Raw genomic sequence first — 15171 nt, 5'->3', positions numbered from 1 at the left:
ATGGGCTGTTGGAACAGAAGTGGAGAGTTTTACTTATTGTTCACTGGCAACATTCTCAGGACTGCCAAACTGAAAGTTTTGTGTTGAAGGTCTCAAAAACATAGATACTACTCAGACAAATTGATCAGTGAACTTATCTTTCTTCTGTTTTGTTTCTGGCATTAACTTTTAGCAATGCTGCAGTTGATAGACTGTTTTCCCAGGTGAACTTGACTTAAAAAAAGTCAAGTGCAACTGGAAAGAAATAATGTAAAATGTTATTTTGTTATTTTTTATGCTGTATAAGATTTCACTGTTGTTGGGCTATTTTAACACAGGTTGAGCCTCTCTGATCCAGAACTCTCTCATCCAGAAACATCTGTAATCTGTCATGGTTTTAGTTAGCTGGATGACCACTTATGATGAGCGTGACCAACTTTCCTAAGGTCCCATAAAGATTTTTTTCTTCCCCCAATACTGTCAGCCAGTGTTCTGCTCTGTTCTTTAGCTGTGTTTTATCCCTGAATGTCTTCCAAGAGCCCATTAAGCAGTGGAAGTGTTGGTAATCTGTTAGACCATATTGACCCCCCCCTCTGTTGAAGATCCAAAGGCATGCCTCAGGAGGAGTGCAAAGAAGATCCCGAACAATGCCGGAGCAAGCATGCATCCTTGTTTGACGCCGCTCCTTATTCTGAAAGCATCCAATAATGCACCGTCATATTGGATGGTTCCTCTCATGTCTTTGTGGAACGACTGGATCATCTTGAGTATCCGTGGAGGACAGCCTATCTTGTGGAGCAGTTTGAACAGACCATCCCTGCTGACCAAGTCAAAGGCCTTGGTCAGGTCGATGAAGGCTATGTAGAGTGGCTTCCTCTGCTCCCTGCACTTCTCCTTCAGCTGCCTTAGAGAGAAGACCATGTCAACGGTAGACCTGTCTGAGCGGAATCCACACTGCGATTCGGGGTACACCCTCTTAGCAATCTTCTGGAGTCTGCGAAGGATGACTTAAGCGAACAGTTTACCAGTGACGCTTAGGAGGGAGCTTTCATGGTAGTTGTTGCACTTGCATCTGTCTCCTTTGTTCTTATACAACGTTACAATGATAGTGTCATGCATATCCTGTGGAACCTCACCCTTTTTCCAGCACAGGCACAGTAGCTCATGTAGTGTTTCTAGGAGGGTGTCCGCGGCACACTTGATTATCTCTGGTGGTATACCATCCTGGCCAGGGGCCTTTCCTGCTGCAATCCTGTCGATGGCTCTCTTCAGTTCATCCACAGTTGGTTCTTGATCCAGTTCGTCCATTACTGGTAGGAGCTCGACGACATCAAGGGCTGCGTCACCCACAACGTTCTCGCGTGAGTACAGCTTAGAGTAGTGCTCAACCCAGCGCTCCGTCTGTTTGGCTTTGTCAGCGATGACTTCACCAGATTTGGATTTCAGAGGTGCCATCTTGTTCTGGATGGGTCCTAATGCCTTCCTCATACCCTCGTACATTCCTCTGAGATTACCAAAGTCAGCACAAGTCTGCATGCTGCTGCATAGCTGGAGCCAGTGGTTGTTGGCACAGTGCCTGGTTGTCTGCTGTACTGTTCTTCTGGCCGCTCTAAGTGTTTGCTGGGTACTCTGGCTTGGTGAGCGTTTGTACTCCATGAGTGCAGCGCGCTTCTTTTCAATGACTGGAATCATCTCATCGGAGTTAGCTTCGAACCAGTCGTTCGTGTTTCTAGCTCTTCTTCCAAACACCGACAAGGCCGTGTTGTAAACTGTATCCCTCAGATGTTGCCATTTGGAAGTTACATTGGTGCCCCCAGGGCAGCTGAGCAGATTTTCCTGGAGGGTGTCTCTGAACTTTTCAGCTTTCTCCGAGTTTGCCGTCTTTCTGGCATAAATGCGGGGCCTTCCAGCAGGTTTAGAGTGGTACAGCTTCTTGGGTCTCAGCTTGAGCTTGGAGCAAACTAGCAAGTGATCTGTATCACAGTCAGCACTATGATAGCTGCTTGTCAGAAGGATGTTTCTGAGGTTATTACACCTAGTGATGACCACGTCTAGTTGATGCCAATGCTTTGAGCATGGGTGTCTCCAGAACACTCTGTGCTGTGGCTTCATTTGGAAGAATGTGTTTGTGATGCACAGATGGTGGTATGTGCACAGTTTGAGGAGACGCTGTCCATTGTCATTCATTTTTCCCACACCGAAGTGTCTTAAGCAGGAAGGCGATGAGGCCCAATCAGCTCCAACTCTTGCACTGATGTCACCCAAGATGTACAGTTGTTCACGAGCAGGTATTTGCACTACAGCAGCACTAAGCACGTCATAGAACTTATCTTTTATTTCTGGTGCGGCTGCACACAAGATCTGATGGGAAACTGTTTAACCTTGCAAGGATGAAAGCTAAGTCTAAGGTGCGGGAAGTCCTCATCAGAGACATGCTGTTCGCAGACGATGCTGCTGTGGTGTCTCACACAGAAGACCAGCTTCAAAAACTGCTGGATCTGTTCTCCAAAGCATGCAAGGACTTTGGGCTTACCATCAGCCTAAAGAGGACAAACATACTCGGTAAGGATGTTGTTGAATCCCCATCAATGAGCATTGACAACTGTACGTTAGAGGTCGTCCACGAGTTCGTTTACCTTGGGTCCACCATCACTGACACCCTGTCGTTGGACACTGAGCTAAATAGGAGGATTGGAAAAGAGGCCACAACTCTGTCCAGACTCAGCAAGAGAGTGTGGAATAACAACAAACTGTACACTCACACCAAAGTGCAAGTCTACAGAGCCTGCATCCTCAGCACCCTCCTTTATGGCAGCGAGACTTGGACCCTGTATGCGCGCCAGGAGAAGAGGCTGAACGTCTTCCACTTGCGCTGCCTCAGGCACATCCTTGCAATATCATGGAAGGACAGAGTGACCAACACTGCCGTCCTCGAGCAAGCTGGAACCCCAACCATGCACACCCTCCTCAGGCAGCGTTGGCTCCGCTGGCTTGGCCACGTCCACAGGATGAATGATGGAAGGATCCCAAAAGACATCCTGTATGGTGAGCTAGCCTCTGGCAAAAGACCTCCCGGACGCCCCCAGTTGCGCTACAAAGCTGTCTGCAAGAGAGACCTCAGAGAGGTAGACATGGAGCTGGACAACTGGGAAGAACTAGCAGACGACTGCAACAGATGGAGGCAGGGGTTACACAAGGGCCTTCAGAAGGGTGAGATGAGGATGAGACAGCTAGCAAAGGAGAAGCGAGCGCACAGAAAGCACACTAAGGAGTTGCCAGACACCCACCACATCTGCAAGAGATGCAGCAAGGACTGTCACTCTCATGTGGGTCTTCATAGTCATAGTAGATGCTGTAAATGAAGTCCTCAGTTGAAACTATAAAGGGTGTGATGCATAGTCTATGCAGACTGAAGGATGCCTACTATATTGACCCCCTGAGGTCCAGTAAATTCTCTTGTCCAGAACCCCTCAGTTCCCGATGGTGCTGGATGAGAGAGGTTCAACCTCTACTAGTGTCATTCTCTGATTTTGTTTGATGTACCTGCCAACCATCAATGGGGATACAAATTCCAGAAGTGGGGTTTGGGTTTTGAATTTCATTGTCATAACTGTGTTACTAATGCAAACAAACTCCTGCTGGGGCTTGTAGCTATTTTTTAATTGTATCTGTACTAGATATCTAACGAATCCTCTCTTTACTCTTTGATGTATTGAACAATATATGAATTAAAACAAAATCTGTATTTTGGGGTCAGATTTAAAGTGACTTTGGAGCTATGAATACAGCTGCCAAAGTGCAGGGAGAAGGAAGAGTCACACCTCATCTGGAGGCAGAACAATAATGATGAGGCAGCTCTGGGAGCTGGAGCAGACTGCTGACAGGTGTTGGGACAGTGTGAAGGAGCTTCACCTCTGAGGTGCCAGAGCTGAGCAAAAGCATGTAGAAGAGTGGCCCCCAGAGGGTCTCCTGAAGGAAGTCCTCCTTCCAGACACCCCTTTTTCCCAAAAAACAGTCCTTGTCTTCAGCGCATGATGCCAATGTTGGTGCATAAGCACTAGTGATGTTGACATATCCTGACCTGGTGCAGAGTTTCAGGAATATAATACATTTGGATTCAGCTGTGGGCTTATTGATAGATTTCAGCAAATTGCTCTGAACATGAAATCCAACTCTGTAGATGGGGTGTGCTCTGAACTCAAGTCCTTCCAGAAGAAAATATAGTTGGTTTCTTTCACTGACCCAGCATCTGCCAGCCTGGTTTCTTGGAGACCAGTGATGCCAACATTCTGTTTGTGCAGCTGTTAATCTGACTCCTCTTTTGCATATTGAGTCAGTGTTTGCAAGGACATGGACAGATTCAAATCCTGGACATATGGTCCGCACATTCCAACGCCCAAGCCAAAGGGAAATTGATTTATTTGTTTGTTTTATTGTGGGTAAGCAATTCACATCTACTTTTTGATTTTTGGTTTATCTCCATGCACCCAATGAGTAAAGCAGATGGGGCAGGTCAGCACCTTATTGACCGGGGGCTGCTCAGCTAGAGGTGGGGTGTAGCTGACCAGTTGAGCACAAAGACTCCTCCCAGTGATGAAAGTGACCCTTGGCATCCTGTTCTTCATCAGCTGAGGAGAGATTATAGCAGATAACAGCCACTTCCCATGTTGTCTCTATGCTGTCAGCAAGGATGGAGTGCCCTCTCCATCTGGGGCTCTCTGGCAGGCTGCTTTGCCTGGGCTAGTGTTTGGAGTAAGTGCATTGACATGTGGCTCTATCCCTCACTTGGTCACCCCAGTTAAATCCAAAGGAAAGACAGAAGTTGGTACATTTGGAACTGAGGTGACTGCAAGGAGGTTCCGGAAAGCAGGTTTGATGAATCCTCTCTGCTAACCGCCTTAGGATCTCCACTCTGGATTTTCCGTCTGGGTTTCCTCCCATAGCCTTTGGATCTCCCAAACCTTCCCACAAGGCAGTCAGGGATTTTCTGACAAGCTTGTCTTCCTTGGGTAATGTAAAAAGTCTCTTTCCCTTGGGTGCCGGTGGCCAAATCATAGCTCATTCTCCAGTTGGATTAACCAAAAGAATTGAGGGACCCAAGTATCCCAGACCCTCATCTCATGCAGAATGATGGGGCAGAAGCCAGCACAAACAGGGATGCAAAACCACACTTTGAAGTGTTCCTACCCACTGTTTGTCAGAAGATAAGAAGGGATGAGAGGAGATGGATCACTGGGAAAAGAAATCCTTTTTCCACTCCCCTCGGTTTGCAACAATTCAGGACCGTGTCATTTCACCTCCACAAACTTTCAATGTTTTTTTCAGAATTAAAGGACTGGCTATTTCATTGACAAGGGCAATATGTAGCCTCATGCTTCTATGATCATTCAAAAAGATGATTTTGCTGCCTTTTCTAGTGGCAGCATCCCCACACATACTGCAGGTGGCAGAACATTACGCACAGAAAAATAAAGCCATCATTAGTTGCGAGTCTGAACACTCTGTAAAATTCAGTTGCCATGGAGAATTTCTACCTTTGTCTCAACAAATGGTTTCTTCACCTCCCAGGGGATGTTCTCACGCTGCAGTTCCCCAGGGTCTATTTTCTGCTGCCAAACCTGACAGTCCACAGAGACTGTCCATGGGAAAGATAAATGCGACAACCCTGTATGGTGAGTATCAGATGTGTGAGATTCAAACACTGACTCTCAGGCCTCTGCCTTCCTGTTACCGTGAGGAGATTTGCTCCCTTTGCCAAGTGTGATTTCCGTAAGTTGCCTTTTTTCTGTATTACAGTTAAGGATAAGGGATAAGGGCTCAGGAAGGGTTCCACCATTCCTATCATGAACACTCTGAGCAGAAATTCATCGGGACAGAGAGTTGAACTCGTTACTGTTGTCAGAAAGGGAAGGGATTTGCCTTCTTGAAATGGAACTGTACATGTATTAGAAAAAGTTTGGAGAAATATTTGTTTCTGAGATCAATTCCTTGTCTCTTAGTTTGTTCTTCTGTAGGTTTCAGTAACTTCCTTTTGGGGGATAGTATGGTGCTCGGGTTCACTCAAGTATTCCAAATCAGCAGCCTCACTGGCTTTGCAGCCAAAGCTGCAGCAGTGGGTGTCTGTGTTACCAGAGGGTTCACAACAAGAACAGAGACACACTGGCCTGATTCTGCATTCCCATTCTGCCCAAATAATTGTCACTGCACTCCCTGAGGACAAAATCAGGGACCTCATGAACTGATAACGTTCCTGCCTGATCTCAGAATGCCACATATATTGGGAGTTTCCTTCAGACACTGTAAGCCCTCTAACAGAATAGGACTTTCTCTAGCAGGAGCAAACCCATGGGTTTTTTTGTAAACTTGGAGCCTAAAAATACACATTAAGTTTTAAACTGAACTGAGATCGCATTAAATCGACCTAAAGGGGATTACCTAAATGTCTTGGTTTACCCTCACTGTGAACCTCCTCCGACTTCAGCTGGAGTCATCCTGTGGCCTGGAAGGAAAGATGAATTGACTGGGAAATTACTGGCATCTCATACTTAAGAGTTAAAGGTTATCAGTAATTAAGGTGCTGATTCTGAAGAGAGGGAGAAAGGTCTTCTCTCTCTGTGCTCCTGACAAAGTGGGTATTTGCCCATGAAAGCTTAGGCTCTAAAAATCTGTTAGTCCCATGCGATGCCACAGGACTTCTCTTTGTTTCTGCACTCCTGAATCACTGGTTCTGGAGAAAAAGAGAAGGCCCAAAAGCCACTAATATTAAAACTGCAGTCCTGGCCAAGGGGAAACCACATAGTATTGGAAATCTCACTAAGCGAGTGAGAGGGTGGAAGGGAAACCAGAGGTGCACAGGCTCTGTGTGTGTGTGTGTGTGTGTGTGTGTGTGCATGAGTGTGTTTGTGTATGTGTGTGTGTTTGTGTATGTGTGTGTGTGTTCGAAGGGGAAACTCCTTCATACGCCAGTGAACGATGGTAAAATATCCTGTCACGGTCAGATGACAGACTATAACCTAACATGGACCACAGTGGAGCAGATTGGCTGTGACGCTCTTCACCAAGCTGACCACCCCTGAATAGGATTGGAGGAAGGGCTGGAACCAGGATGAAGTGAGCAAACCCACAAGATGCTTGTGAAACGTCAGTGATTCCCCACACGCAAAAGCAGCCCAGGAAAGCTTGTCTGGGTCTCTACTGGGATGGAATATGTTAAAGCTTTGTGCCATTTGAAGGAATAGTTATTCAACCTGGTTCCTTTTAGTCTCTGTGTCATCTCTCCCGCCTGCCGGATTTGCTCCCTCTCCTTGTCTGCGTCGGCTAAGCTGCTGCTGGGGTTCCCTTTGCACCTAGAATGCCACTTCAGGCTGGTCTCTCCCTTTCCTTAGGGCAGGCAGACCCTGTGTTTAAGCTAGTTTAAGGAGTCATTTCTTTGAGCTGTGGCTCTGGGGAATGGCACCTGGTTCTGGTTCTATGTGAGGGGTATCTCAGTGTGGCAGGACTGGAAGTTTTGAAGTGGGTTGGGGTTGTATATGGACAAGAATCTGGCATTCAGGGTTATAGAGGAAGTGGGAGAGTGTACTCAGACTTGTGGACATTGCTGGGGGTTGTAGCAGCAGGCAGGGTTGTACATGCAGAAGCAGATAGCTATGAGGGTTGCTGCGAGAGGAAGGGGGTGTTGGTGGTGGGGAGTTGTATGTACATGGACAGGTGGCAGCCCTGCTGAAATTAATTGTTTGTCTTGTGTTTATTGGTCCAAGGCCATCACTGGGCACTCTCCTGGCTCCACATCCATTGGGGTGGGTGTCATGGTCTCTTTGCCCTGGCAAGACAAAGAACTGCAGCTTGGGTGTCATAAACTTTATTCAGTTCTTTTTTTCCAGTTGTTGTCATTTAACATCAGTCATGTCAGCAGTAGAAAAACCCATTGGCCTTTGTTTCACACTGCAACCCGTTCTTCATAGTTATATTATCATCATTATGCCATATCTCGGGTGCATCTACACTAGCCGGCTACTTCAAAGTAGCTGGCACAATGTCGAAATAGTACATGTCGTGTCTACACATGCAGTGAGCTATTTCGATGTTGAAATCGACTTTAAGCGGCAAGAAGTCGAAATCACTATTCCTATCCGAAGATGGGAATAGTGCCTTACTTCAATGTTCAACATCGAAGTAGGGTGTAGTTAGACGATCTGCGTCCTGCTACGTCGAAATAGTGGGGTCCTCCATGGCGGCCATCAGCTGAGGGGTTGAGAGACGCTCTGTCCAGCCCCTGCGGTGCTCTATGGTCACAGTGTGCAGCAGCCCTTAGCCCAGGGCTTCTGGCTGCTGCTGCTGCTGCTGCTGCAGCCGGGGGTCCATGCTGTGTGCACAGGGTCTGCAACCGGTTGTCAGCTCCGTGGATCTCATGCTGTGCAGGGTGAGTGTGTCTGGGAGGGGCCCTTTAAGGAAGCGGCTTGGGGCTTTGCTGGCCCCTTATTTCACTAGGGAGCGCTTGTGTGTGTATTCACTTCACATTTCCTTTCGGGGCAGCTCCTTTCGACATTCTATGTCGCTACGTTGACGTTGAACATCAATGGCACCAGCCCTGGAGGAAATGTAGAGGATATGCTTCGAAGTAGCCTATTTCGATGTTGTTACATCGAAATAGGCTACTTCGACATAGTGTGCTAGTGTAGATGTAACCCCCAGGTAAGAGAGGTCATGAAAAATGTCATTTAAACTTTTATGATTTTCAGAATATGATGATCCCATTTGTATGCATGTATCCCTCCTGTACCTGAGGTTATGACCATTGACTATGTATTTCAAATGTAGTTACAGCTCAGTTACAACCAATAGGGAAGTCTTTGTAGCTGACTGTGAAGGCCTTGTTCAGGTGCAGAAGTCATTAGGGACCACAGTAGACCTGAGGAGAAACTTATATCCTATCTGGTGAGCCTTCTTGAGAACATTCCTGGCAGCCTATAAGTTATGGATACTTTGAGTCTGTGGTGTCGTGAAACCAGGTAAATAATGCTTGATTCCAACCTGGAGACTCAGTACTTTTCCTACAACTCATCTGAAAACCAAGTTTTGAAACAGAGTGTCCCTGGAATATGTTAAAGCTGTAGAGACAGGGAGTGACATACATAATGGTTCTGCAGTTTCCACACCAGATGACTTCTGGAGAAACTTGAGATACAAAGACTGGATTTGGGAAAGGACTAGACCCAGGAAAATGTGATTCCTCAGCTGTGTATGGAAATATGAGAAACCCAACTTGCAGTTAATAAATTTCTTTGGCTGTGTCTACACTTGGCCAAAATTTGGAAAGGGCCTTGCTAATGGCTAAATCGGAGAATACTAATGAGACACTGAAATGAATATTCAGTGCCTCATTAGCATTCTGCCAGACACGGAACTTCAAAAGTTCTGTATTATAATTGCACGTGGCTGGTCTACATGGGGCCTTTTTCAAAAGGGCCCTGCAAGTGTCGAAATCCACTTATTCCTATCAGAATTTCAATTTTGCGGTGTCCTTTCAGAAAGGGCCCTGTATAGAGAAGCCACTATCAAAACGTCCAGCAACATGCTACCCAGGTGTTGACTATTCATTTCAGCATCTCATTAGTATTCTCTGATTTGGCCATTAGCGTGGCCTTTTCAAAATTTTGGCCAAGTGTAGGCATGGTCTTGTGTGCAGCAAGATGCCCTCTGTTGAAGATCCAAAGGCATGCTTCAGGAGGAGTGTGAGGAAGATCCCGAACAATGTCGGAGCAAGCATGCATCCTTGTTTGACGCTGCTCTTGATTCTGAAAGCATCTGATAATGCGCTGTCATATTGGATGGTTCCTCTCATGTCTTCGTGGAATGACTGGATCATCTTGAGTAACCGTGGAGGACAGATTATCTTGTAGAGCAGTTGGAATAGACCATCCCTGCTGACCAAGTCAAAGGCCTTGGTCAGGTTGATGAAGGCTATGTAGAGTGGCTTCCTCTGCTCCCTGCACTTCTCCTGCAGCTGCCTTAGAGAGAAGACCATGTCAATGGTAGACCTCTCTGTGAGGAATCCGCACTGTGATTCGGGGTACACAGAGCCTGCATCATCAGCACCCTCCTTTATGGCAGCGAGACTTGGACCCTGTATGCCTGCCAGGAGAAGAGGCTGAACGTCTTCCACTTGCTCTGCCTCAGGCGCATCCTTGCAATATCATGGAAGGACAGAGTGACCAACACCGCCGTCCTCGAGCAAGCTGGAATCCCAACCATGCTCACCCTCCTCAGGCAGCTTTGGCTCCGCTGGCTTGGCCACGTCCACAGGATGAATAATGGAAGGATTCCAAAAAACATCCTGTATGGTGAGCTAGCCTCTGGCAAAAGACCTCCCGGACACCCCCAGTTGCGCTACAAAGATGTCTGCAAGAGAGACGTCAGAGAGGTAGACATGGAGCTGGACAACTGGGAAGAACTAGCAGACGACTGCAACAGATGGAGGCAGGGGTTACACAAGGGCTTTCAGAAGGGCGAGTTGAGGATCAGACAGCTAGCAGAGGAGAAGCGAGTGCACAGAAAACACACTAAGGAGTTGCCAGACACCCACCACATCTGCAAGAGATGCAGCAGGGACTGTCACTCTCGTGTGGGTCTTCATAGTCACGGTAGATGCTGTAAATGAAGTCCTCAATTGAAACTATAAAGGGCGCGAGTACAAGAGGAAAACAAATTCATACTGGTTTCAGAGAGGTAGCTGTATCTATCTGCTTCACCAAAACAACCTGAAGTCCATTGGCATCTTAAAGACTAACATATCACTTAGGGCATTAGGCTTTGTGGGATACCACTCACTTCCTCAAAAGTCTGAAGTGAACGAAAGGTAGGGATACTAAGATGGGAGAGTAATATCAGTGCTAATCAAATCAGGGTCATTATAGCTTCCCTCCCACAGTGGTGAGAAACTGAGATTAATGAAGGTTAAATTAGTTAATGAAATGGAAGAGTGAAAAGGAGGAGACTGCTAGATGACCTATGCTCCACCAGTGCTTTAAGTCAAATAAAAAAGGCAGTAAGAAAGGCATTCTCTGTTTCTATTCGGACCCGTTATGGTGGCATCAAATTAGCATATGAATTCCAGCTCAGGGGTTTTGCATTGCAGTTTGTTTTTGATTTTTTTTTTGTAATAATGGCAACTTGCAAGTCAGTAGCTGTGTGTCCTGGGAGATTAAAGTGCTCTCCCACTGGTTTTTGTATGTTACCATTTTTGATGTCTGATTTGTGTCCGTTTATTCTTTGGCCCAGAGACAGCGCAGTTTTTCCAATGAACATGGCAGATGGGCATTGCTGGCATATAATGGTATAAACCATTAGGCGATTTAACAATCACTGCTCGAGTCCATAATGACCTTAAACGTTTCTATTGTTCTTTCTTTTAAACAAAGGAAAATTTACCTGTTTATATAGTTATTTCTAAAATGTAGTGTTATTATTCATGAAATTAATTGTACTGTTTATTTCTTTTTTAAAAAGAAAAAAAACTTGTCAACTTACATTTTACTACATTTTTTAAAATGGGAACTCCATCAAATGAATTTTTTCTTCATTTGTATAAACTCTTAGGATTTGCTATAATTTAACAAAATGAACTATAGTCAATCTAGTTTCCAATAACATTTTATTCTAGTTATAAAACCATAACCTTTGATGTACCTGTGATAAAACAGAGTGATACCTACTTTTCTCTGTTTTACCTCTTTTCTGTAAGGTTTATTGAAAAGCAAGCAATCCTGTTCCTGGCATCTCCTACTTTTTGTTGTTGTTGTTTTGGTTTTGGTTTGTTTGCTTGTTTGTTTTAGCTCATTTTGGGTCAGCCTCTTTCAACATTCATTAACTTGTGTCAGTTTTGAAGACTACATTTGTTGGTTATTCTTCTTTTCTATTTGGTTTTAGGAGCAGAAATCTCATTTTAGATGCACCCCATTTTCCTGGCACAAACAAAATTTACACAATCAAAACAAAAAGCAGTCAAGTAGCACTTTAAAGACTAGCAAAATAGTTCATTAGGTGAGCTTTCGTGGGACAGACCCACTTCTTCAGACCATAGCCAGAAGAAGTCGGTCTGTCCCACGAAAGCTCACCTAATAAACTAGCTTGCTAGTCTTTAAAGTGCTACTTGACTGCTTTTTGTTTTGATAGTGTATAGACTATCACGGCTTCCTCTCTGTTACTATTCAAAATTTACACAGCTTTCATTTACAGTTAGAGGAAGATGTATACTAAATTTAGTTGTCCTAGCTCTTACGGTTTAGTAGGAATTGTTCATGTTCATTGTTCATCAAGCAGACAAACTCTCTAAAATAGGTAGTAGACTGGTGGATGTGTAAGTAAACAGACTGTTCATGCTATATCTGATGTATTCAGGTCTTGTGATGATGTCACTAAGGTAGATATGTGTACAGAGTAGACAATGGGGCTTCTTGCAAGGGTTGCTTCCAAGCCAGTTTTTATGTTGTGCAGTGTAAAGCTGTTGGTGAGTATTTGTTTTAGGCTGGAGGGCTGTCTGTGAGGACTGGTCTGCCCCACAGGATCACTCCCAGAATTTGGCAAGTATTCAAGGGATTCCTATTCCATGATATCAAGGGAAGAGGTTTGGGGTCTGGCATGGAGGTAGGGTGCAGAAAGGAGTTGTAAACTAGCCAGTGGAATCTGAGATATTCTTCGTGTGGTTGGTAACAGTGCACAGAACCTCCCCCTCCTTCCTGGCCTCAGGATCACAGAACTACAGGGAGAAGGAAGCTGCTTAAAGTAGTGGCTGTCTGCTCTGTGCCTGAGGTGGTCCTTGGGCTCAATCCAGTGGCTTGGGGAGGTGGATCCAACCTGTGTGCCAATTTTTTTCAACCCCTGGGCTAGAGACATTTTATTGCTCTGTTTGTTGGGTCAGTAGTATAGCAGGTGACTTCTGTGTACCAGTTTAGCTATGTCAGTCCGATTCTTCTCTTCCCCAGGTAGGCATTGTCTGCAGGTGATTGTCTCTGTCTGACAAACTTGCACAAAAGTGGCTGTATTTTAGGGCTTAGCAGTAGACTGTGGGATGAAAGCGGGACTGTCTATGTAACCATCACTTATTTGCACTGCAGTCTCCAGAAAGTGATAAGCTACAGAAACCTATTTAATCACTCTTTTAAATACAGCAAAGAGGGGGTAAAATAATGAGTATTAGCTAAGAAGCGAGATTCAAGGGGTGAGCAGTGAGAGGAGATGGGGAGGCAAAGTCAAACCTGGCATGTCCCCTACCAAAGAACAGCTGTTTGCTTCTGTCTGGTGCCATATGTTAAAGCTCAAAACTCAGTGCTCACCTTCTTTTCTAGTCGGTTGATAAAAATATATTTCTCATGAATTTTGTTATCTGTTGTGTAACTCCCCCAAGTGTGCTTGTTTCCATTCACAGATACTTTGAGCATTTCTGAGCGTGACGGAGAAATGGAAAACCTACTGAAACCTTCCAACCTTACCTCCTCTGGGCCTTCAACATTCATCCTAATTGGCATCCCGGGCCTGGAAGTGGCCCACCTCTGGATTTCCATCCCCTTTTCTATGTTCTACATTATCAGCCTTTTGGGAAACATCACAGTTATATCAGTTGTAGGCAAAGAAGAGACCCTTCACAAGCCAATGTACTTGCTTCTCTGCATGCTGGCGGTAACAGATCTTGGCACATCTACCACCGTACTGCCAAAGGCACTCTGTATATTTTGGTTCAATCTGAAAAGCATTACTGTGGATGGCTGCCTCACCCAGATGTTCTTCCTTCATTTGTTTTCTGTTATGCACTCATCTGTGCTCGTGACAATGGCCTTTGATCGCTGCGTCGCCATATGTAACCCTCTGAGTTACACCACCATCCTCCCCAATGCACGAATAGCTAAGCTAGGGCTAGTGGGTTTACTAAGAGCTGTTCTCTTCATTCTGCCCATGCCCCTACTCCTGAGCAGTCAGCCCTTCTGTGCCAACTGCATTATCCCTCATACTTTCTGTGACAACATGGCTGTGGCAAAGATGTCATGTGGGGACATCACAGTCAGCAGGATATATGGGTTGGTCATTGTAATTGTAGTCAATGGGTTAGATCTAAGTCTCATTGCGTTTTCATATGGTCTGATCATACGGGCTCTTCTGAAGATCTCCTCCAAGAAAGCCCACCAGAAAGCCCTCAACACTTGCACAGCTCATATCTGTGTAATATTGACATCACATGTTCCCTCAATCTTCTCCTCTCTGACACACCGGTTTGGTCAGGGCATTGCTCCACACATTCACATCATTTTGGCTAACCTCTGTTTTCTCCTTGCCCCCATGCTCAACCCTATTATTTATGGGGTCAAAACCAAAGAACTTCGTGACAAAGTGGGCAAATACATATGCAGAAGGTGAGTGACAGGGAACATTAGTTTGAAAACTGCTTGTCAAGAGGGGGAAGGAAAATTTCCCTTTAAATAAAGATTGGTTCATCCCACTTTGGTTGAGCTCTGCCTTGTGGAAGATCACAGTCCGAGAAGTTCCTCACTCGAAAATTCTTATCACTCTATTACCAACCACTTCTCTCTTTCTTGTTGACTTCACTCTCTCTGACCATCACCTGATTTCTTTCAGCCCCCACTCTCCCACCTACTTACACTTGGTCTTGCCGTGATTTCCAGGCCACTAGGATATACAGCAGGTTTCTGCTGTGAAGAGGTTTTTCATGAAATAAGCCCATTCTTTCTGTTTTTCTCAAGGTTCATGTTCTCATAGAATCACAGGGCTGGAAGGGACCTCAGGAGGTCATTTAGTCCAGCGCCCTGCTTCAAGGAAGATCAGCTCCAATTAAGTAATCACAGCCAGGGCCTTGTCAAGCCCGGAGTTTAAAACTTCCAGGGATGGAGAATTCTCCACCTCTGTAGGCAACCCTCCCGGTGAAATAGTTTTTCCTAATATCCAGCCAAAACCTCTCTTTCTGTAACTTCACACCACAGTACCTTGTTCTGCTATCTGACACTACTGAGCACAGTTTACCATCATCCTCTTTAGAGCTCCCCTTCAGGAAGTTGAAGGCTGCTATTAAATCACCCTGTCTTGTCTTCTGTAAACTAAACAAGCCCAAATCCCTCAGCCTCTCCTCATTGGTTACATGCCCCAGCCCGTTAATTATTTTTGTCGCCTTCCTCTGAACCTTCTCCA

The 15171-nt window shown here is 45.5% G+C and overlaps 1 protein-coding gene across 1 annotated transcript; it reads left to right on the top strand.

Annotated features, from left to right (window-relative positions):
* Positions 1–13434: 13434 nt before the first annotated feature.
* LOC142007649 (olfactory receptor 52N4-like) lies at positions 13435–14385 on the top strand. The gene has a single exon (XM_074984337.1). It carries the CDS (start codon positions 13435–13437, stop codon positions 14383–14385), a length of 951 nt encoding a protein of 316 aa, XP_074840438.1.
* Positions 14386–15171: the final 786 nt, after the last annotated feature.

The sequence above is a fragment of the Carettochelys insculpta genome, chromosome 1, assembly GCF_033958435.1.
Source record: "Carettochelys insculpta isolate YL-2023 chromosome 1, ASM3395843v1, whole genome shotgun sequence".
NCBI lineage: Eukaryota > Metazoa > Chordata > Testudines > Carettochelyidae > Carettochelys > Carettochelys insculpta.
This window is presented reverse-complemented; position numbering and strand designations above follow the sequence as displayed.